General features: G+C 39.7%; 1 protein-coding gene across 1 annotated transcript; it reads left to right on the top strand.

Annotated features, from left to right (window-relative positions):
• Positions 1 to 190: 190 nt before the first annotated feature.
• LOC145986581 (huntingtin-interacting protein K) lies at positions 191 to 13,874 on the top strand. Its single transcript, XM_083121187.1, has 3 exons — positions 191 to 368; positions 6,515 to 6,622; positions 13,590 to 13,874. The coding sequence occupies exons 1-3, from the start codon at positions 219 to 221 to the stop codon at positions 13,683 to 13,685; spliced, it is 354 nt and encodes a 117-aa protein (XP_082977313.1). The 5' UTR covers positions 191 to 218; the 3' UTR covers positions 13,686 to 13,874.
• The last annotated feature ends 10,563 nt before the right edge of the window (positions 13,875 to 24,437 follow it).

Below are 24,437 nucleotides of genomic sequence, written 5' to 3'. Positions count from 1 at the left end.
GCATGGTGCTAAGCACAGGGGAGCACTTTACTTTTGTAGCTGCGTGGTCCTCTGTGCACCATGTTGTCACCAGCATATGACTATTTTGACCGCAGTTAGTGCTTGGTCCTCGCAATATCCAGGGAGCAAGTGGCCCCTGTTGTATTGCTACCTTACTTTGTTCCAACGTTGAGCATTTCTGGAGGCACCCGAAGTTTTGTTTTGCTTTTCGAGTGAAGATGGCGGACAAGGAAGTGAACGGTGATGATGTGCAGCAAGAAAAGAGCCAAAAGAAAGCCGCGAAATATGATAGTGGTGCTGCGGATCTTGAAAAAGTTACTGATTACGCAGAAGAGAAAGAGATCTTCTCGTCAAATGATTTTGCAGGGGTAAGGAAATGCAAGAATTCGTAAGGAACTATTTCAACATTTGTCATGTAGACCACATGGAGCAGATGTGTTACTGAAATGTTAATGCACTTCTTTTTTTTTAAAAAAAAAAAAAAAAGCTCATTACGAATTACTGTGTACTGCGTTGTCACCGTATCGTAAGGTAAATCACTAATGCAACACCGTTAACCATGGGTCATGGTTTGTGAGAATTGCATAATAATTTACAATGTTTTTTGGAGAGCCACCGAACTCAATAACCAGCTCAGAAAATACATAAATAAATGGCCCCTCAAAAGTTTCGAATTCTAATTCTTTAATCCGGAGATCTCGATGTTTTAAACAAAATTGCAATCAGCATCAATTCTAGCACCCCTCCCCAAATGCAACAAATCTTATCAAGAAGAGAACCTAAAGCAATATGGCCACCACGAATTTCACCATGTGGTGAGAATAGCGTATGTGGCTATTTTCATCAGATGGTGAGAATAGCAAAGTGTCGAAAACCAGAAATCACATGATAGGGTTTTGGAAGTAATTTTGGTACTATTATGGTATGGGTGAAACACCTACGAATCATATATTTCGGACTTCTTTACATTGCTAACGTGTTGCGGAACATTTCTTAAGGCGAAATAATGCATTTCTAACTAAGATAATGTTTATTTTCTCTATTTACGAGTACTTACTGTTACTTGTTGTTTCGAATCTGTAACACATTATGGCCGTGATAGCATACTGGTTTAGGGGGCGTTCTGAGAGTGTTTTGTCGATTTATGCAGTGGTGCAACCTCGTTCACCGGAAAATATCTACTTTTGTGCCCCTATTTGAAATTATGCTAATACGTCGCATTTACGTGTAGAACTTGTAAAATAACCTTGCGATTTACCACGTTCGGTAACACTTTACTATACCTGAGACGGATTCCTTCAAAATTACAGGAGAAAGTACTTACGGAATTCATTTTCTGGAGTGTTGTTGATGTTCCGGAATGTAGTTTTGGTCCATTTTAATGCGAATCCATGTGGTTTTATACGAAAAAATCTCTCTCCAACGTGCTATTTCTGCTCCCGCCATTTGCTTTTTACAAGAGCACAATACGCGATATTGCTGCTGCTACAAGCCGATGTTGCCCGTATATGCTAAATTGAACGAAAGAAGTGCTAATGGAACCTAACCTAACAGGCCTAACCTAACCTAGTAGGCATACCTCGTCTCCGTAAGTAAGTAAAAAAGTCAATTTAAAATTCCTAAAGTGTTTTTAATTTTTAAAAAAATTATTTCCGACGCGCTATTTCGATCAACGGTAAGCTACCGCCATGTTTTGTGTGGAAATAAACAAGAACAGTAAGTACTCGTAAATGTAAGAAATATACATTATTTTCGTTACGAATTCCATTATTTCACGTAAATAAGTGTTCCGGAATGCAGAATAGTACGTTAGCAATGTAAAAAAGTGCGAAAGGAATCATTTCCAGGTGTCTCAGGTATAGTAAAGTAGTACCCCACGTTCATTGTCCATACACAGCAATTCGGAACCATGTTTCTTTCGCAATTCGGAACCATCTTTCTTTCGCAATTCGTTAATGCTCTTCCTTTACGCACAACACTCTTGCAAGCTTGAATATTGACGTCAGACGAGGAATGCCTACGTGGTTAGGTTAGGCCTGTTAGGTTAGGTTCCATTAGCATAAATACAAAGAAAAAATAATATTTTCGCTAAGAGACGCGTTACCTTTGTATTGCCTAACATGAAAAAGGTCTCTCCTGTGACGTCAGAACACAATGTTGCTAGAGTGTTGTGCGATAAGTGACACCCATTCGGGTCGGAACCATCTTTCTTTCGAAATTTGTTTATGCTCTTCCTTTACGCACAACCATCTTGCAACCTTGAATATTGACGTCAGACGAGGAATGCCTACGTGGTTAGGTTAGGTTCCATTAGCATAAATACAAAGAAAAATTGTAAAAACAGCTCTATCCTGTGACGTCCGAACACAATGTTGCTACAATGTTGTGCGATAAGTGACACCCATTCGGGGAAAAATGGCTTGTTCCGAACTCGACAGGTGGTTCTAGTGAAAACACGGTGAGGCTGAAACACTGGCTACGGGGTTGCATTGTCTTAACACACGGAACATTGCACTCTCATGCAAAAAGCAAATGGCAGGAGCAGAAACAGCGTGTCGGACAGAGATTTTCGCAGAAAACAAAACGCATTCACATTAAAATGGATCAAATCTACATTCAGGAACTTCCAAAACGCTCAAGAAAATGATTTCCATAAGTACTTTCTCCTGTAAATTTGAAGGAATCCGTTTTACCCATACGATAATGTTACCGTAATTTTAATTCTAATGTCCTTAAACCTAACCTGCCGAACCTAATAATGGTAAAAATTTACTATCCTTCGCACCTCTAATTTTTTCGTTTCGTCAATTTTTGACATTCGTACTTACGTATCTGCTTCGCGGAACATTCCTGAAGGTGTATCAACGTTGTTTTGATGAAATTTGAACTATGTTTCCTAACCTAACCACATGCCAGTGGTTCACAATTATTTCCAATTTCTAGTTCCTGATACTAACACGACACCAAATTTTAACTATGTTTCCTAACCTAACAGAACTAACCTATCCACGAGCCAATGGTTCGTGGGGCTAGCTATTCTCCGTCGAAGAATTAATTTTCAACGAACAACATGAATTTCAGCTATGAAACATTCCCACATCACACAAAACATTCCCGATGGTCGACAATGCTACAGGAACTTATTACGGTAAGTAGTTTCTTCTGTAAAAATAAATAAATGTGTCCGAAGGATAGTAAACAAGTACCGAAAGTACTTACGGAAATCATTTTTGAGGTTCGGGAATGTAGTTTTTATCCTTTTCAACGCCAATTCAGGTTTTCTTCTGGGAAAAATCTCTCAAGACACGGAATTGCTGTTCCTGCCATTGCTTTCTGCACGTGAACACGATGTTCCATGTTTTAGATGACATAACTTGCAATAAGTGTTGCAAATCACGCCGTATTTTCGCAAGAAGATGACGTGTCTATGGTGCGTCGTGAAGTTTTTTAACTATGTTTGCCTAACCTTACTCGAAATGGTGTGTGGGGCTAACGAGGTATTAGCATAATTTCCAATCCGGCCACGAAATTAGGTATTTTTAGGTGAATAAGGTTGAACTGCCACATCGCGCGATGAACCATTACGCTATCGCCATATTGCATGTTAAGAGAACCGAGAAAAGGAAGAAGAGTAAGTACTCGTAAATGTAAGAAATATACATTATTTCCATTAAAAATTCATTTTTACACCTAAAGAAATGTTCCGCAATGCAGAATTGTACGTTAGCAATGCATAAAAGTGCGAAATAAATAATTTCTAGTTGTCTCCACTATACGGAACTAGTACCAGAAAATCCTTCATACCTTCGTCATGTGTCATTTTAACAGGAGCAGTCCATATTGGAACAGCTTGTGGTGTTTTCCAAGGCCCAAGTTCCTTTTGTTGGTGTGCTGCTGTGACATGTGTAGGCAGTTACATGAATCATACTACAAACACTAATCACATGAACAGAGTGACTAGCTTCAGAGCTATATTCACCATGTTTTAAACTGAAACTGTGCATGGACATAATCCACTTGGCATAAGTCTACCAGAACATTAGAATAATTTTTCAGCGAAAAATGCAGGCTTGACTAGAACTCGAACCCAGGTCTCTGGCATACTGTGTCATTGCTCTACCACTGAGCTATTTACCCGGTCTGGCCTCGCCTAATTTTTCGCTATCGCTGTTTTACCTGCATGGAATCATCTCTGCCAGTGCTACCATAACAGGATCTGTTGCCTTTGAAACACAGTAGACTTCGACGTTGCCTGGTTCTTCCCAGCGTAGAACTCAGTGGTAGGGCAATGGCACGGTATGCCAGAGACCAGGTTCGAGTCCTGGTCAAGCCTACATTTTTTGCTGAAAAATTTCTACGTAGTACATCTCCTGTGTGTGCCTAATCTTCAATAATTAACATCTCTACGCTGGGAGGAACTAGGCAACGTCGAAGTTTACTGTGTTTAAAAGGCAAAAGATCCCGTTGCAGTAGCACTGGCCAAGACGATTCCACGCAGGTAAAACAGCAATAGCGAAAAATCATGCGAGACCAGGCCGGCTCGGTAGCTCAGTGGTAGAGCAATGGCGGTATGCTAGAGACCCGGGTTCGAGTCCTGGTCGAGCTTGCAATTTTCGCTGAAATATTTTACATCGTACATCTCCTGTGTGTGCCTAATCTTCAAGAATAATTTTTGTTTACACATAATGAAAATTATTGCATATGTTAGATTCCGTAGACTACAGAAAATAATTGGATCATGTCCGTTTATAATTTAAACTGAAACTTTCTAAAGCCAATATCACTGAACATACAACACTGTTATTAAAACAGAAGGTACTTGAGAGCAATTCCTAATGTGAGATTGATGTAATGTATGCAAGTTATATTTGTTTCAACTTAAAACAGAATTGTTTTTAAGCAAAACCAGTGGCGTATTCTCCCATGTTACCTGGTTGACCGCCAATAAGCTAACTTTCTTTCACATATGCAGAAATTGCCATAAAATTTAAAAGTTGTCAGACTTCTGTTTTTATTTTACTTGCATTGGTGCTTTATTTCTATTATATCTAATTATGGTAAAAATTTAATATCCTTGGGACACCTATAAATTCTTTGTTTCGTCAATTTTTGACACTAGTACCCTAATTACAGTAAAACCTTGTTAATCTGGGCTAATGGGGGGATAAGTTGACCGGTGTAACGAAAGTCACATTACGAGTACTTTTTTTCCCCGTAGTCTTTTCGCTTGCCTGAGACACAGTATGGTGCGTACAACTTCCTACATAATCACACGTTGTGCTTGTGTTTTGTCGATTTTCAATCGTTATGCAGTGTTTCAACCTTCGGAGCCCAAGGTGAACAAAACTCATGTGATCTATTTTTTTAATAACTTTTTCGCATTGTTTTATGAAGAAAATTGTAATGTTTCGTGGTGCTATCCGTGAATGGTTTTTGGGGCTATCCATCCCGAAATTGGTGGGAAATTTGAAGTATAAAATTCTTTTCATTCGAAATTTTTGAGTCCAAATTTTCCACCGATTCCGGGCTCCGCCTTTGGGGTAATTGCCCTACCGTGGCCCAGCCTCCGCTCCAGCTACCCGGCTTTCTCTATACAATCCCTGTTAAAGGCATTTTAGAAATTGGCCGGAGTCACCTAACCCCAAATGAGCCCCAAACTTGTAAATTTGAAGAAATCCGTTTCCAGGATACGGAAAATTTACCTGATTTTCACCACGCATCCTCGACACGTCATATTAGGCAAACATAGTTACAATATAATCATGCACATTTCAGCAGGTTAGATTACATAAACATACTTAAAAACACCTCATCAATAGATAACATATATTATCTTTTTTCCCTTTGCATTATACACGTTTTCATCAAAACTTCTCTTCAAATCTGCAAAAGTTCTGCACTTACAATTAAAAAATCCACTGGATCTTCCACACCCGGTACAAACTTCACCATGCATCCACAACATGTCATGCTTCTAACTAACTTTCGTTGGAAACCCAGACGGTTCGAAACACTGGATACCCAATGAACATGAACAAAACACAATCACGACGTGTGATGATGTACGAAGGTGTACACACCAAAGGCTATTCTCCATCGGAGAATTAATTTTCAACTATCATACATTCCCACATCGCACATATCATCTTCCCGATGTTAGACAATGCTACAGAAACTTATTACGGTAAGTAGTTTCTTCTGTAAAAATGAAGAAATCTGTCCGAACAATAGTAAACTAGTACCTTTAAAGGGCAGTACAGTACAAAGTCTGCGGAAAACAGAATTTCATCAGTGCTTGCATTCTGTTTTTTTCCTGTCCGGATTAATGGGGTTTTACTGTAACGTGTAATAAATATATGTAATAAGTAAGAATTGTTGAAGTAAATCACGTCAAATTTTCGGAATAAGCCACTGAGCAGTACTTTGTGTGCACAAAGACACCCTGTTGATGTCTTCTTTATCTGCTGTAATTTTGTAAAAAATTATAATTATCCTCCATTTTGTTTCATTTTAGGCAATGACTATAATTGGTGACAGACGAAATAAAGAAGCAGAAGCAAAGTTGGCTAAAGAACGAGAGCTGGCAAAAGTATCAATTAAGAAAGAGGACGTAGAGCTAATTGTGAGTAGCCTGTATGCTTTATTTTTCTATTTCTATCTATAATTTGATTAATGTAATGGTTCTCATTGCAGTGTGCAGTGTCTCGAAGCTGACACAGTTTTGACTGTATTTTTGCAGTGGAAGTTATTATAGGGGCATTCCAGCATTACGTGTGTGACATTCCACACACAAAATATAAGGTTTGTGAGACATGAGACTGGATTAAAATATTCAGAAAGAACTGAGTTCATAGAATTATGAATTCCTTTGTGGTGTCTGTTACAAATGAAAAAACAAACCTTGCGTATGATGATATTAATGCAAATATGTTATATGTGTGACACTTTAAAAATGTAACAGAATTTAACTTCATTTGTCTGTGAAACATATGGGGTTCAGATGCTAATAATAATTTGTGTTGGTGAAATATGGAAATTATCTGCGTTCAGAAACATTTAAAACTTTATGTGATTGAAAACAACAATGATTTCTGGATTAATTAATTTTGTTCTTTACATGAAGTAGGGCCCCTTTTCATGGAATGGCCCTATAATTGTTCCTCAGCTTATTTAAAAATTAGAAAAACAAACCAACTTACATGTTCACGTAAAAAAAATCACTACATATTTCATAACAAACACCACTTAATGCTTGGTTAATTATCACAAGCACTAATTGTATTGACGAACTTTTCTCGGGATATCAGCCAGATGATTTCCGGATAGGTTTCTGGGCTTTCGAGAGCTAACGTCAAAGTGCTCAGTTGTGAACTCTGCATCCTGGAAAAAGTATTTATTCTAGTTTACCAAGCTCTGGCACCCAGATCCACTGTTTTGCTCTCAGCTTTCATCACAAGTATTGAGATTGTAATTTTGTTCCTCATAGACTTTTAGGCTATACTGCATAAGCAACCCTTGTGTTTTACCGTTTTGGAATAAAAAAGAAATATGTTCACTCTTAGAACTTAATTCGTGCTTTGAATTGGCACTGTGCATTATTTTTTCACTAAAAAGTTCCTGTTCTGTGAAATAAAATTAAACTTTCTTACGTTACTTACCATAGCTGTTTTCCTGAATTGAAATCCATGTTGTAAACACACAGTATTGCCAGATCGAACTTTGGTTTTTATGTTTATCCTTTTGAGTCCCAAGGCCATTTTCACATGTAAGCCTGTTGGTACCAATCCAATTTTGAGCAAAATGCAGAGTTTGAATTAAATGAGTGTAGATCGGAGACTAATTGCCCTAGAGAGATGAGTGATATACCGTTGTACGCGGAATGAACCAGAGATTCAGACTATATGAAATGTATGCAAATTCGGCATATATGTGGCAGGGGGAAGGAGCTAACTCTCAAAATTCCAAAATTTCAGAAAAAAAATTTGGTTGCCCCCCCCCCTCCCAAGAAAAAAGTACATGACAGTGTCGACATGCACATAGAAATGATCGCTGACATGTAAGGAACACAAAAATATTTGCATTATTATCATATGACCAATGTAACTTGAGTTGTACCCCCAAGAGGAATGGTTTGCACGCCACTGATTCAAGCTTCAAAATGCAGCGGTACCTTAAAATGACTTTAGCTCAGAGACTATTTGCCCTGGAGATATGAACGATATACCGTTGTACGCAGAATGAATCACAGATTCAGACGATATATAATTTATGCATATTCGGCGTATATATGGAGGGGGAGTGGGGGAAAATCCCCTCAAAAGTACTTTTCTTAAAAAATATGGTGTTTCCCCCGCCCCCCGAAAAAGAATGTCAAAATGCACATAGAAATTATCGCTGGCATGTAAGAAACAGAAAAATATTTTCATTTTTGTCATATGACCAATATTACGCGAGTTGTACCCCTGAAACGAAAGGCTTGAACGCCAGTGTGTCAAGCTTCGGAATTGAGCGAACTGCAGAGTTACATTGAAATGACTATAGCTCAGAAACTAAATGCCCTAGAGATATGAAAGATATACCGTTGTACGCAGAATGAATCACAGATCGATATATAATTTATGCACATTCGGTGTACATATGGAGGGGGAAAGGGGGAAAATCCCCTCAAAAGTACTTTTCTTAAAAAATATGGTGTTTCCCCCGCCCCCCGAAAAAGAATGTCAAAATGCACAAAATGCAAAATTTATGCAAATTTGGCATATATATGGAGGGGATGGGAGAAAACCCCCAAAAATGATTTTAAAAAATTGTCACCACCCAAAAAATGTCCGCACTTGGGCACATTGTGGCCGCGGTGGCTCAGTCGGTAACGTGTCTGACTACCATGCTAAAGGTCCCGGGTTCGATCCCCGGCCGGTTCAAATCCGGGAACTTTTCTAACGATGGAAGCGGCCCCGACGCCCACCCAGCGTCGAATAACATGGGTACCTGGGGGAAACCCTGGGGGGTAAAGGCGGTTAGGGGCGTGATGCTGATCACATCACCCCCACTCACGACCGGATCAAGGAAGTGTGGGGCGTTACCCCCACACCCCCTATACGCCTTCATGGCATGGTGCTATGCACAGGGGAGCACTTTACCTTTTTTTTTTTACTTGGGCACAAAACGACACCTATGCACAACATTCACGGATGAGAAGCTAGAATGCAGTGAAAAATGAGCGCCAATTCTTGCAGCTGCTTGAAATTCAATTTTTAGACAATGCTGGGTAACCCCTGTTGCAACTTGTGGACACTTGTGCTAAAAAAACAAAGGTTTCCTTCAGCGCACTTCGAAATTCCATTCTCACAACGCAGATTTAACAACCAGTCTTCCCCCTCTCTCACCCCCCACCCCCTGCTTGAGCCCTCAAGGAAAACTTCCATTTTGACATCGGATACTGATGAACAAGTTTCCTTCGAATGCAGTTAACAGCTGGGAGTGAAAAGCATTGCTTTAGAACAACAAAGCCCATCTTCCTTTGTCGGCAAAAAGTTGACCTTGAAAAGAGACTCAAAAGAGAAGTCCCCTTTTCCCGCCCTTTCACCTCCATTTTCATGAAGAAAAAAAGAAGTGCAAGAAACATTTCTGTTAAATACATGTGTTAGGAACAATATAAGAAAAAAATCGAAATTCAAGCCAAAAATAGAAAAGTTATAACGTAAAAACTACGACCTTGACACAGCATCTCGATCAAGATGCTTGGGACCGTGAGGGTTACATTTGGGTATCTCGATCGAGACGCTTGGGAAACTAAAGGTTATGTGTGTGTGTGTGTGTGTGAATTTCCACTAGGATTGAACTTTCTATATTTCGTGTTTTCATCCATATTTATGATTTTTATTTCATTTTGGTATATTGAAGTTCCCATTTTTTAATAACTGTAAATTATTTTTGTTAATTTAAATTGTTTTTCTTTAATTTCTTTGAGGATGTATGTTTTTTTTTTATTGTTGAAGATTGTCCTAGCTTTGTGCAATAAGGGAGACCCAGCCTTCGCTTGTCTCCCTTATCGCACAACTTGAGGACAACCTTGCGTTGTGACGTTTGTCGAGGAATGCCTATCTTGTTAGGTTTGGTTCTCTTAGCATAAATACACTGTAAATGTATTATTTATGCTAAGATAACTAAACCCAACGAGCCTAACATAATAAGTTTAGCCTTACATCTGCATGTAAATTAGGCTCAGTATGTTTAATATATAATGGTGGTTTCTGAAACTTATACTACGTTTATTTTCCACTTCCAATTGTTTCCTCACCGTAAATCCCACATTTCTGGAATCCTTGATTCATACTCTTTCCAACGATGTATCATACATGTTTCTCTTAGGAAAGGTCGATTCGACAACCTTACTGCCTTTTATTTTTGCCAGCCTCCGTAGCAGAGTGGTTAGCACAGTGTGCCACGACACCAGGAGTCCCAACCTGAGCATGGGTATTTGTGAATGTCCCTTCATCACTCATCCTCATCTTTTGCGCGATTAGCCAAAAGAAGCAGAAAAGTGAAGTAAAATAAACCAAATCAATCAAATTCTTTTATTCTAATTTTTGCATCATACACTTTAGTTGGAACACCTTAATTTGTGGGGTGTCCCCTAAGTTTTAGCATTTATCTCCACATAATTGCAATAAAAGTGATAATGCATCCTGCACCCAAACATGGTGGAACTTTCAATGGTGGAAAAATTGGTCAGTAATGTGGCTGCAATTTGTAAGGTCTTTGTTATTGCATTATGATGAGCACTACCAGGTAGCTGCCCTGTTTTATGAGTATCTTGCATGTCAAGCTTATGACAATCCAAACATGTACAAAATAATTTTTCTAAATTTTAGCACACACGGTTGGTGCACTTGAAAAACCTCTTGTACACTACTTATTAATGATGAGCCTGAAAATCATTTATAGAAGTTTTATGATGCTGTATCAAAACTCTGTATTTTTTTCTGAAGTAATAAAATAACAAATATGGAGATAATTATATACAAATTGTAACAAAGAAATTCCTGAATTCATATTTGGGAAATGAGAGATGCAGTAGTAAATCAATACAGAAGGTCGTTTCACGTCCATGGTAACAAAGTTAGAACCCACCTCACCTTAAGAAAAACCGTGACATCACGAGCGGTGATGCTCGACATGATACCCCTGTCTTGCAGCTATGGCCCTGCAGCGGAGTTTCCATTGGAGGAGACTGCGTTGAAGAACACATTAGTCCAAACGATCGTATTCCTCCTAACAAGCTTTCCAAGGCTCGTTTCAACAACGGAAACCCACAAAAATCCATTTAAGAGGCATCGGGGGATTTCACAGGGATGTCTGTAAAGGGGATTGCATGAATGCCCGTTTCACGTGCCATCCGATCCATGTATGTCTGCGTGGACTTTGCCGTATGACTGCAAGCCTTGTCCTGGTGGATGACAACACGAGATGTGTCGCTGCCATAGAGAGAAGGAATATCATGTCTGTAAATTGGCTCCAAAATATTCGTCTGGTAATAGGCTGCATTTATTTTAGCCTTTTTTCCCACTCTGCGCAGTGGAAGTTTGCCGTTATGCAGTAACCACCAACAACCATGAACCCGCGTGGAAAACTTTCAGCACATTCACGTACCCACTCAGATCGACCTCTTGCATTACGTCGACGATAGTAGATGGCCCTTTTTTACCACATCCCGACAGATACACCCATGCTTCATCCAGGGACACCACATACTTCCAGCGGTCCCCTGCCAGATGGCGTTCGTAGAGCTTCCGACTGTTGGTCTTCCTCTCCTGGACATGTGAGGCACGCAGTTTATGAACTTGAGCCTTGTGCTTCCGCACAAGTTGTAAATCTTGGGCTATGATGCGATTCACAGTTGCAGGGAAACATTGCACTGCCTGTGCAATCACTCTTTGCGTTGCAGGCTTTTCACATCGCACCAAGGATCTCACTTCCCGCACAACATCGGAGGAACGCTTGGGCTTCCGATATGTCCGAGTCCCACTTTGACTGGTTCCAACAACAGGTACGGTGCAAGCTTTATGGCGATTCAACACTGCATTGATGCCCTTCTTTGACACATGGAATGCTTTCATGTGGCACTGTTTAATTATCTGGCTATAACTATAACCAACTTCGGAAAGGGCACAGATGTACCCCTCCCAAAAGACTGCAATTTTTGGTGCCATATAAACACTCACTCACACACCAACCATCGTCCTTGAAAGTCAACACACAGTACTTTCGTCCTACTGGCTCTGGCTGCTCTGTGCTGTGCCTACGTGCTGCTCCCTGGTGATCGAAATCGTTACCATCAACGTGAAACAACCTTCTGTACAAAGAACCTTAGTACTCATTCTTCTGCAAAGTTTTTTTTTTGTAGTAGTTCTATTAATTCGGTGGCAGGCTGTCACCATCGTTCTTGGAGCTTTTTGTTTGTTGTGCTTCTGTTTTTGTTTAGTTTGTCAGCTGCCTCTAGGTGCGCTGTTGTCTGCTATTGCCCATTGTTAGCTGCTGCATTAGGGGAATAATCCATGTGGGGTGTGCTTGACCTTTATTGTTTAGCTCGTGTGTGCTTGACATGTACTTTTGGGGTTTTTATGGTTACTGTAGTTGATGCTTAGCAAGTCCAGTGGTAGGTTGGGCTTTTTTTTTGCATCGGGTATTGCTGGATTATTTCATTAATAGATCTGCCAATGTAAAGTTCCTTGCACTCACACTCCGCATCATACACATGCAGCTTATCAAGGGAAGGGGGAAGGAAGTACCCTTTATTGTTTGATCAGTTTGTCAACTATTTTGGTGGTAGGCTTGTGTGGTACATTGATGCAGGGGAGAAGGGCTTTGGATAGGCAGTTGGATGTGGTAGGATGGTAGGGGAACCACTTGTACTTGCTGTTGGGAGTTAGTTGTGGCTGGTCAGGGTGCCTGAAATGTAGTTTTGCTTTACTGCACCAAGTGGAAAGTTGGGATTCTGCATAACCATGTTTTAGAGCAATTTCAGTAATGGTGGCTATCTCTTCCTGTAGATCTTCTGCTCTCGAAAAGTAGGAGAAGGCTCGTTGATAAAAGTTAAGCCACACGTTTGTTTGGGTTCATGATTGGATAGAGCCTATACTGGTTCCCTGCATCTGGTTTCCTACAGACAGTAGTTATGAATGTGTCGAGTCTGCATCTGATGGTGAGGCCTAGTAAATTGAGTCTGGGATGGATGCTGTCCAGTTTTTGCACTAAAAAGTTGAGCTCTTCTGTTTGTTTTTTGTATGTGACTATATTAACATTGTGCAATAGCAGACGACATGTACACAGGCAGCACACCTAGCGGGAGCCTAAGAACTAGAAACAATAGAAGCGAAGCACACCAAGCAACCATGCAGTAAGTTGCGATGAGGTTGGCAGTGAATACCAAAAAAAAATAGAACTACAAAAAACAGCTTCACGGGAAAGTTAGTATGAAGGTTCTCGCTATTTATGAATTTCCTGAAGTTTGAAATTTCATATTGAGATTTATTGATCATTCTTTTTATGAAAGTATCTGTATGGTCAATCAATTCATTTCTTTCCAGATGAGAGAGATGGAAATATCGAGAATAAAGGCAGAGCGCACATTGAGGGAACACCGTGGAAATGTTGTGAATGCTTTAGTGGCTCTTACAGATTGAAAGCTGTTGGCATAAGTTAAATTTCTTCAAAAGTTCTCTGTCGAGAATATGTGTCATGTGACAGCTGGCAGAGAGCATGTACATTTTTACTATATTGTATAAATTTCATGTCGTTTTGAATGATGTATGTATGTGTGAATAACTTGGGCTCTTTCATGTTTTTTTGCAAATAAATATTCAATTTTTAAAACTAGCGTTTAATTTTTCTATGTATTAGAATGCCTGACTAACATGTCTGTCTGGATCCTAAAATCAATTGCAATAATATGTAGATGATGTACAGACATGTACCACTCTCAAAATTGATCGGACACCAAAAAATTTTAAATCAATTTCTCAAAAAAATTATTCCCAAAGTTAATCTATCCAAAATTTTCAGAATTGTCTTGCAAAAAAAATTCTCAAAATTAATCAATTCAAAAGGAGCATGAAAACCATGCTTTGCTACCAGGAATTTTGTAATGTGCTGCTTGAGCGTGATAAAACTGGACCAGAGGTCTATCGTGGAATTTAATTGAACTTAGCAGAACGCACACATTTTTACGTTGAAGTATCTGCACCAGGGTTGTGGTACACTTCAGGGTTCGTACAGAACCTCCATTGCAAATTTATCGAATAGTATCAAGATCCTATGATTCATCAATAGGAAAACGAGGTGGGGTGGATAAGAGTACTTTCAATGATACCATTCAACTTATGGTACACTCTAGATCAAGCATTTGCGATCCGTAGGCATTCTACAAAATAACCTGGTAAAGAACAATCTCATGGTTGACAGACAAGTTATTAGAATATTCACTATTATGCATACCCAAAAACCAATTTACATTCTCACTTTTCTTGGTATTTGCGTCACATCCATAACCTGCCCCTTCAATCTTTTATACTCTTTCCTGAAACATAATTTTAGGATGGAAGAATGTTTCTCAGAATGTTAATTTTAACTATTTATTCTCTCTCAAAATTAAGTAACAACAACGAGATTATAACAATCAAACGCAAGCTTCTCACAAAATTGTTCTATAGATATGTGCAACATATACTAACGTAAAAATCTGGAATAATCTTCAACAAACAAACATGTCTCAACATAATTGACATACAACCATGAAGGTTATTCATTTACGTTTATTTAGATTGATTATTACTTGTTCCAATCATTCATTCATTCATCTCGATATTTCGACCAGTGAAAATATAAACAAGTTATTTCCAGCATTAACACACAGATATTCTTATTTAGATAATAATAATAATCTGGTTTAATAAAAGAACGTACGACAATTTTGCCTCTCTCAACAATTTAAATCCTCATTTGATTTAGACAGAAATTTGGCTAGAAAAGAGAGAGAGTTCGTAGTTCGCTTTCAGTTGCTCATTTCTGCCCAAAACTCGCAATAGTGTAAGTTGTATGATTACGCGACGTTTTTTCATGAAATCCATTTGTTCCAAAACATAATTTTGAACATTACATATCTGTACTCTTGTTTCTCATTAAACACTTTTCGAGAGTGAACAACATGCACTTTCCGATATGCAAGAAATCCTGATAACACGTGAAAAACATCACCTAGTTGGTTCACAACTACACTGTTGCCACATATACTTCTGGTTAGAATGGTCCATCAGAAAGCCATAACACCGGTAGATTTTCGTATCCCTCCAATACTGTAAATCACGGCTGCTAATGACAACATCTAAGTTACAAGGAAGTAGCCTCTCAAAACTTCCATGCATCCATCAATTTCCAGTAGGCATACAGAAGAAACTTGGCAACATCGCTTCCTCGTGGTAGTTTTCTCGAATCTTCAATTCACCTGTGACTTATAACACCATAAGGCATAGGAAAGAAACTGCAAACTTCCGTAAACTCCAGCCAGAATGTTCTTATACGTATCTCTTGTCAAAATTACAGGAACGTAATATTCTTTACACTTTGACGTTCACCCAAAATGGTCATCTTTCATTTTTCTTCATCTAAAATCTGCACGGCTATGCACAGAAGTGCCATCGTTCTACGTGCATGTTCATTGAAAGAAGTCAAATGCATTTCGTAACAAAAATAGGAGTCCATTGTACTTCATGTCAGAAAATAACACCTTCATGCTGACCGTTGTAAACTTGTCTTTTCATTGTAGTTGGCCAAACTCGAGAAACTTCGTCGTCTAACTATCTTGTACACCTCACATCCACGTAATATGCAACCAAGTCCAGCAGGTTGATGACGAGGAGAAGTTCAGCATGAAGTAGATCAAATTGCTGTGGTTGCCGATAGAAGGTCTAGTTCCTGGCAGGCATAAAGAACAACTGTTTCTGCGTTGTAGAGATAACGACAACATTTTTTTTATCTTGCCAGACAAAACAAATCGACATCAGGCACAATACTGGCATCTAGCGTAATCAAGGTGAACCATTTACAAATAAAGGGGAATCATTGCGGCCTTACCAAGAACAGGGTGGGGGGACAACTGAATTGTGATGGGAAATCACGTAAATGTAATTTAAATATAGTTTGCTTCGTGATTTCCATCACAAGCTTGACCCAAACTTACACGTTCCAAAGCCCAGATTAACATCACAGTTGGGTCTCCCTTGTTATAAGTTTTAGGTCAAGTTATGTTATGATAACAACTCGTTTGAAACAGTTTCCAAATTCAAATACTTAGGAGTAATATTAACAAATGAAAATTATATTAAAGAGGAAATAAAAAGTAGGTTTCATTCAGGAAATGCATGTTACTTCTCTCTTCATAAAGTTTTGTCTTCTCGTTTAATATCTAAGAAACTAAAAGTTAAAATATACAAAACCGTAATTTTGCCTGTAGTATTATATGGGTGTGAAACTTGGTCCCTTACATTGAAAGAAGAACATAAATTGAGAGTATTTGAAAATAAGATCCTTAGGATAATATTTGGACCTAAAAGCGATGAGGAGACAGGTGAGTGGAGAAGGTTACATAATTTAGAACTACATAATTTGTATTCATGTCCAGATATTATTAGAATGATTAAATCAAGAAGACTTAGGTGGGCAGGCCATGTGGCACGAATGGGAGAGGAAAGATGAGTTCACAGGATTCTTCTTGGGAAACCTGATGGTAAGAGACCTATAGGAAGGCCAAGACGAAGATGGAGGGACAACGTTGAGATGGACCTAAATAAAATCGGTGGAGATGGAAAGGAGTATATAGATCTTGCTCAAGATAGGGACAGATGGAAGGCCGGTGTTGCTGCAGCCATGAACCTTTGGGTTTAAGAAGGCGAGAGAGTTAGTTAGTTATGTCCGATGTTTAGTTATATTTTTACCACACATCTTATATTTCATTTTGAAAGTACATGGTGACATGACCTTTAGCATGAAGCGTTTTTTATTTGGTTTATTTTACTTTGCTTTTCTGCTACATTTAACTAGTCACAAAGATGAGGATGAGTGATGATGAAATTGATGATACCGCTACCGCATGGGAATTTGTAATCTCACTGCCAAATATTCAGGATTTGGGGGACTCCCCAACAACATAGTGGTAACATTGTCACCTTGTAATCAAGGAGTCCCAGGTGGAGGCACATTTCATAGTGGTTCGGATGCACTTTAAACTCTGTATGTCCGGTCCCAATTAGCCTTTCTGTGCCTAAAGTGGGCTTAAAAGAACAAGTCAATCAGGATTTGGGTCCCAGGTTGACCGGTTGGACATAGATGTTAACTCTGCCAGCATCATTTAATCGCTTGCAATGTTCCCCACTGTCGACAGCTTAGCTGTCTGAGTGAATGTGTATGCAAGCGCACACAGAAAGCAAGGTGATTTCAACTAGTGTAACTCGACACTACACAGGTAGATGGGATTACGTCCCCTTCTCACTGCAAAGTGTTCTCCATAATGCTTACTTTTTACGCCATCATGGCATGAGACTGTCTTATATACAAGGATCAGCTGAAAGTACACGCTTTAAAGAAAGGAGTCTAGCAGGCGCGGTTGGCCCTATAGCGCACAGGATCAGTGAACCCCCAGTAATATACGATAATCACCTCGAGAATGAACAATAAACAATGTCTTTACATTTTCACATTATTTCGCTAAAAATTCTACACAATAAGTCATGTATTTGTGCCCGTAATACGGTGAACTCTTTTGCTGAGAAGAAGAAACCACGATTCGGCCGCCCTGATACAGACCCTCAGTTGAACCCCCACAGGACAGCTCTTGCCATTGTGAAAGCTTCGTGCGGGAGCAGAAGCGCGAGGAGGGTATAGGACAAAATACATGGGAGATGAGATTTGCAGAACCTATGTTCAACCCAACGGTCATGCGCAGTTCGTTCTCTCGCAGAAGGCGCGGGACAAGGCTCTGATCTCGCTGCTTCCTCCCTTCCAGTGTTGCTGTGTGCGGTTCAAGTTTGAAGCGTACACATTACATATTCAATATTCTCTTTGTATCATTTTTGTACTGAACTTCTTGGAATAAATGCAAAATTGTGGCAGAGATGGATGAGTGGAAACAAATAAAAGCTGGAATTAGATGCGATGAATTAAAATAAAGGAGATACATTACCAAAATAGCTCGTGCATGCATTCAGAGGTTTTTCCTTAAAGGTGGAAACACTTCGGGTTCGCGAAAGAGAAAGAATGGCGCGAAGACGTGACTCGCTGTCGCTCGGTGTCAATCGTCTCAAGTTTGTTAGTTTTTGAAGTGCTTGGATACTTGTTGGAAAGTATTAAGTGATGCTGCGAGTGAAGCGAGGGATGGACTTTACCTAGGTTATGTCACATGATGCAGTGTAGGCGTTGCAGTCCGCGCAGGTAAGAAATGACCGATAGAAATGCACGTAATTAACGTAAACGAACTTCCTTGTCCACTGAAAAAAAGCGTGTGCTGGTCGACCAGCCCCAAATTTGAACAATTTCTCTATCTTGTATCAATGAAAGGGTCTCAGGTTCGATTTCTAGTATGCACATGCCATTAGTTGCCATTTCCCTTTAATAAATGTAGGACCAGTTCTGATTAGTCGGCATGGACGTCCGGAAGGGGAAAAGGGGGCAACCCCCCATGGAAATTGAATGTAAACCAAAAATTATATATTACACGCATATAATTTAATTTCAGTCACAGTAATTTTTGGTAATTATAATAAAAGCGTTGCAGTAACTTCAGACTGAAGGAGTGTTTTTTGCTCCTCCTGAGGAAAAAATATATTACTTGCCCCTACTTGAGGACGTCCATTCCAACAAAACTCAACTTTTTTCATAAAGGCACAATTTATTGTAGTTTCAGCCCTAAATTTATTCGCACACCCCCAATACAAAACCTTATACTCCCATATAAAAAAATTCTGGACAAATCTTTTAAGCCCGCCCCCCCATCCTTTTGTTAGGCGAAGGAAGTTTATTTTGCGGAAACTGAATATATGTCACATGACTTCAGTGAACCCCCGGGTAAATAATGCACGAGCCGCGCCTGGAGTCTAGGAACATTGGATGGAATAGGTAGGCTATCTCCCATTGGTAAATACTGCTGTCATCATTTGGAGGCCGTAACTAGAGTTTCGCTCCACCTGACGTAAGTCCAGTCCACTACAAGTGCCATAGTCTTTTACAGGGAAACTGTTGGCTTTGAGGACAAGGGCATCAAGTAAGGTCACACGGTAACCGTCGTAATTTATTAGGCCTGTAAATTTACAGTCTAAGGTACATCTTGCCCTTTGAATAAGTATTTACAGAATGGATACATCTTGCCCTTTGAATAAAGTATTTACAGAATGGATATTTCATGCAAATGACAAATAAAATTGACCACTGACATGTGCGAATCCTGACGTCAAATGAAACCAGCGGATGCTCTAAGGGGAGAGCCGCCGTGCCATGGCTCTACCCTCAGAAAGAGAGAAAGCACTTGCTTTGCCAAAATATAGTTAAATTAATAAATTTACGAACGAGGAGATTTGAATCTCGTAAGCGTTTGAGCTTACGGTCGCCTCAATTCCTGCGCCGCATCCCCAGCTGTTCTCTCACTTGCTCTGGGCCAGCATAGTCTGGCCTGTGCGCAGAGGCATGAAAAAGTCTCCGCAGTTAACAAGCGAGGAGGTGGTAGCCATAAGAGAACCAGCCGTGCCCCTTTTTGACTGGCACGACGCGAGAGCTTTCGCATTGTGTTGACATAGTCGCAAACTTCACAGAGAAGTGACATCCTGACCGATTTGTTCGTTGGAGGAGTAATTCTCGAGAAAGATACTTTCCTGCATACTTGGCAAGAACGAACGTAATATCTTCCCCAAATGTATATATCTATTTAGATAGATGCGTCTAAAGATCCATCCAGACTTTTTTGTTATCGATTTCTTCCTTAAGAAAAGATATATCCCTTGCTCTCACGCACCAGACACTCATGTGTTGCAACTGACGTTGACAACATTGAAGACATTTTCTGTACAAAAGAATTGGCTAAATATCAAAGGGAATTCACATCACCAGGTTATTTTTTACTTTAATATTTGTAAAGAATCACACGGAAAATCTATCAGTATAAGAATTTCACTTGGAGATAAAATTCAATTTCTTGCATTGAATTCTAAAAATTGTAGATCTACAGTTCATTTAGGAGATAATCATATTTCAGTTGTTAGTAACACCGATTTTTGATGTACGTCTGCCGTGCTGGGGTTGCAAATTATAAACAAAGCAAGGCGAGAATACCGTGATCGACTCCATGTCTCAAGTTGTTCAGTGTTTTTCTTTTTAGTGAAGTGAAAGTGTCGGATGGTGTGTGAAAGGAAGGGTAGTTAGTAAAGATCAGATTAGAACATTATTACATACACCGTTTTCCAAGGTACTATAGGATATTAAATTAAAAGTTAAACAACTTGGTAGTCCCACGCCAGATTTAAACATCAATTCTATTTAAAAATATTAAAAAAAAATGGTAAAGGTGACAGGCCTCGAAATTTTAATAGTCGCATTTATTTCCCAGAAACTCTGCCCGACCTCCGCACAGCATGCTACGACGCCAGGGATTGCGGGTTCGAATCTCGGCCTGGGCATCTGTGTTCTTTGTGAGTGTTCACTCATCCTTATCTTCGCGATTAACCAAAAGTAGTACAAATGCGAAGTAAAATAAACCAATCTTAGGAACTCTGAATTTTTGTCTGCAATTTTAGTAAACAAAGTTCCATTAAAATTACATCTTTCATTAGATTTCTATGACATATTTTAACAAATACCTCAATTGCATGCACCATTGTTCACAATAAAAAAGAAAATTGCACTCTTTTAATAAATAAAAATGCTTTAAAGGATGTTCTCATTAAAATTTCTCTGAAAAAATGAACTTGTGGTACCTATTGTGCTAATTGTGCACAAATAATTCTCAATAGTTTGAATTAAAAGAAGGATAACATAACCTGGTTAACTTAAAGCATTTACATTACTTTTTTTTGTACGAGTATGTGACCTGTTTATCTGTGTATGCGCATGAAATTTTATAATAAATCATATCGTTTGAATTGGTGTAATTTTCTTTGTGCAATATGAGGCCACTAAAGTATGTTTTTCACATATCTTAATCTCAGGATTGTTGTATTCGGAACTGAGGTAATGTTAGATCATAGGCGTAACATGGCGGTGGCAAGGGGCACTCCCCCCCCTTCATTTTCAAGTTTATTAACGTTTACGAGTTTTTGTTGGCCTCCTGTGACCTGAGAAAAAGATAAATAATTAAATTTTATAATTTCCGAAGTGTTGCAAACTAGTTGTGGACGTTATTCTAATGGAATGGAAAACTTCTCGATTCTCCCTTCCCCATAAATGTTAAGCCCTCTATTCGATTCCCCCGCCTCCCGATGTTTGGTCCCAAGTTACGCCCATGTGTGAATTGATGGCTCGTCACAGTATCCATTGTTCACCATTAAACTGTTTCTTTCCGAAAAACTCAAAAACAAACTCTGTCCTGGAAACATTTTCAGATTAGTCGGAAACAGAGATGTCATGTCCAGCCTCCTAAGGCCCGGCCTAGAGCTCGGAGGCTGAGGCCGTTGGAGGCCGGAGTCCGATGGGGAGTTCGGAGGCCGACCTTGAGCTCTGAAGCTGAGGCCGGAGTCCAAGATGGAGCTCGGAGGCCGGACCTCGCAAGGCCGAAGTCAAATGGACATCTTTGGTCAGAGCCACAGGCATCATGGCAGATGGATAGATTGGCTACGAAATTTTATGTTTATTTTTCCTGGAATGCCTAGACACATCGCACAGGTGTTCACCATCGGGAGGGCGACCCTCATCATCATCATCACCGTCCGGAATATTTGTTAGGGTGAGAGCGGGCCGTGAGATGAGGCGTACACCGCTCGCATTTCTAGATGGCGGCTGGGAAACAACGAATCAGCGATCAGTTCAGTTCTCTTCGACTGACATCGGGCATTTTCGTATGTCAAGGTACCCGAACATCGTCGAATGCACCGCATGTTGCCAAACGTACTGTAAAGCTTAAGGCCCACTGAGACACGGAGAAACGCGGCAACAGAAAGCAAGGGAGCTTCTGTTGTTGTCTGCTTCTATTGAAATCAAACGGTGCAACGCCCAATACAGAGAAACGCGTGGGACCGAAGCAGGAATTTCCGTGCCAGAAGTTTGCAGGGTATCTTAAAGGTTATCGCCCACTGAGACGCCGGAAACGCTTCTGTTGCCGTGCCTCAGCGTGCGTCAAGCTTAAAATGGGAGAGAGAGATTGATTGAGTTGGTGTTTAAGTCCACTTTATGCACAGTAAGGTTAATCGGGACTGGACCTACAGCTTAAAGTGGGATCGGAACCACTGTGTGCCTCTACTGGGTACGGGGGAGAGAGAGTTGATCAGCGCCGGATAAACGTTGTACAGTAGTACACAAAAGAACCAACAATTAGTACATAAACTAATAAAAACAAGTGACAAAAACAGACGTACGCTTGGCAAAGTTGTAGCGATGTTACTCCTACAACTTTTACTTCGCAACTGAGGTTGTTGACACTCATCGAGCCACACACCCCCGAAGACGATTGGTGGGGACAGAAGGTGCTATGTAGTCCAGCCGCCAGTTGGGCCTGTATAATAATGATGACGGCGACGTCAGTTCGAGAGGGTCGGTGCAAGGGAAAGTCGTAAGTGTGGTTGATTTAAAATGAACACCTCTGCTCTGATCCAGTGATTTATCCACACACACCCCAACACCCTCCCAAATTTTGACGAACAGAAAAGTGGAACACCCCTTGCAGGGGTGGTGTAAATGTGGATCTTTATATGAACAATAGAATGACAACACCTCAACATAAAGGAATCATTTGTATAGCTACAAGGAGCGAAGTCCAATTCAAAGAAGGAGGGTGGAATGTTCAGCATGGTCATTTCCTGGAAACACCAGGCTCCCTTAATAAGGCTTCGGTCAGCTTTAGGGAAGGGGCACTGCCATCTGGAAAATGTCAAACTGACCTCTCGCCCTCCATCCAGGGAGACATACCGCACACAGTGTTGACAGTTCAGCGTTTGAATACCTAAATAAATATTTCTTAAATACGTTACAGATTTGTAAATTCAACCCCCGAGTCAATGAAATTTATATTTCGTTGCATTTTCCTTTCGATTCCGTCATGTGAAAAATGTACGATAAAAGTAAGGGAAGAAATTCAAAGATACAGGTTTGACTACTCGTAGTGAATTGTGTTACTATGGTTAGCAACACTATTTTCTGTAACTTGGGCAAGATGGATGATTTTGGAGTGGTAAAAAAGAGAACAGTCAAATGGCTTAGAACTTAGGTCAGTCTTAGTGTAGCATGTCATTTCGTGTGTTGTCGTTCTGCTTAGTGTAACAATGTCTGAAACTTTACTACAAAACTGGCTGAAGAAGGTAGAGAAAATGAAACCAGACAGAAAGAAACCGAAAGTGGTGAGTAGAAAAGCAGTGACACTATATGTAGGTACAATTTCTTTCAACGGATATTCATAAAGTACGAATATAAAATTTACTGACCGAGTATTCGATATAAAACGGCAAGTAAACCATGAAGAACCTAAGTGATTCATTCACGTCTATAGTTGATGCATGTAACCATTTTTGTGGCTCCAAGAGTTCTTACCTTTGTAAAATAAATTATATATTAGAAAGAGAGTTGTAAACGGAAGGAGGGGGGGGGGGCGTTTGGTCGCAAAGCACAAATGGGCTGCCGAACAAGCAAACCGATATAAATAGAAAAGCGTAGTGCCCTGTGAAATTACTGGCACCCTATTGAATTAAAGTTATTGTCAGTTTGCAAAGATATTGTAAAAATTGTCTTCCTCTTTCTATCTAGTCTGTTCCCTGACATAATGACATTTAATTTTTTCCAACTTTGCAGAAGAACAAAGGAAGTATAAGGAATTAAATATAAAAATAAATTTTATTTACATTAAGTCCCAAATTTGTATTAGACCCCAGGCGCACCAGTGGGGGCACGACGGTGCTTGTCACTGCCTGCTGGAAAACGTGGAGAGAAAATATTAGCTTGTTTCATTGTGCTCTTTGTGTTGCAAAGTGAAATAAATGCTATTCAGTTTCTAAATAATTGAAAATACAAGCATTACATCAAATTAGAAGTGAAAATTCCTTGTCTTCCCTTTGCAGCTAACATGCCATGCGTTTATTTGCACATGTTATTTCGTTTTATTTTAAGGCAAAGAGGCACAATTCCCTAGAGTCTCTCGTTCAGTATTTGAAAGATAAACTCTGAACAGCGCCAAGCGTATTTTCCAAAGTTTTGTA

Source organism: Lepisma saccharinum, chromosome 1 (assembly GCF_977018435.1).
Source record: "Lepisma saccharinum chromosome 1, izLepSacc3.1, whole genome shotgun sequence".
In the NCBI taxonomy this organism is placed as follows: Eukaryota; Metazoa; Arthropoda; class Insecta; order Zygentoma; family Lepismatidae; genus Lepisma; species Lepisma saccharinum.
The sequence above is the reverse complement of the archived record's forward strand: the minus strand, read 5'-3'. Positions and strand labels throughout refer to the sequence as shown.

Coding starts and splice junctions, on each gene's coding strand:
- LOC145986581 (XM_083121187.1), top strand. CDS start 219: ATGGCGGACAAGGAAGTGAACGGTGATGATGTGCAGCAAGAAAAGAGC. Junction 369..6,514: donor CGTCAAATGATTTTGCAGGG/GTAAGGAAATGC, acceptor GTTTCATTTTAG/GCAATGACTATAATTGGTGA. Junction 6,623..13,589: donor AAGAGGACGTAGAGCTAATT/GTGAGTAGCCTG, acceptor ATTTCTTTCCAG/ATGAGAGAGATGGAAATATC.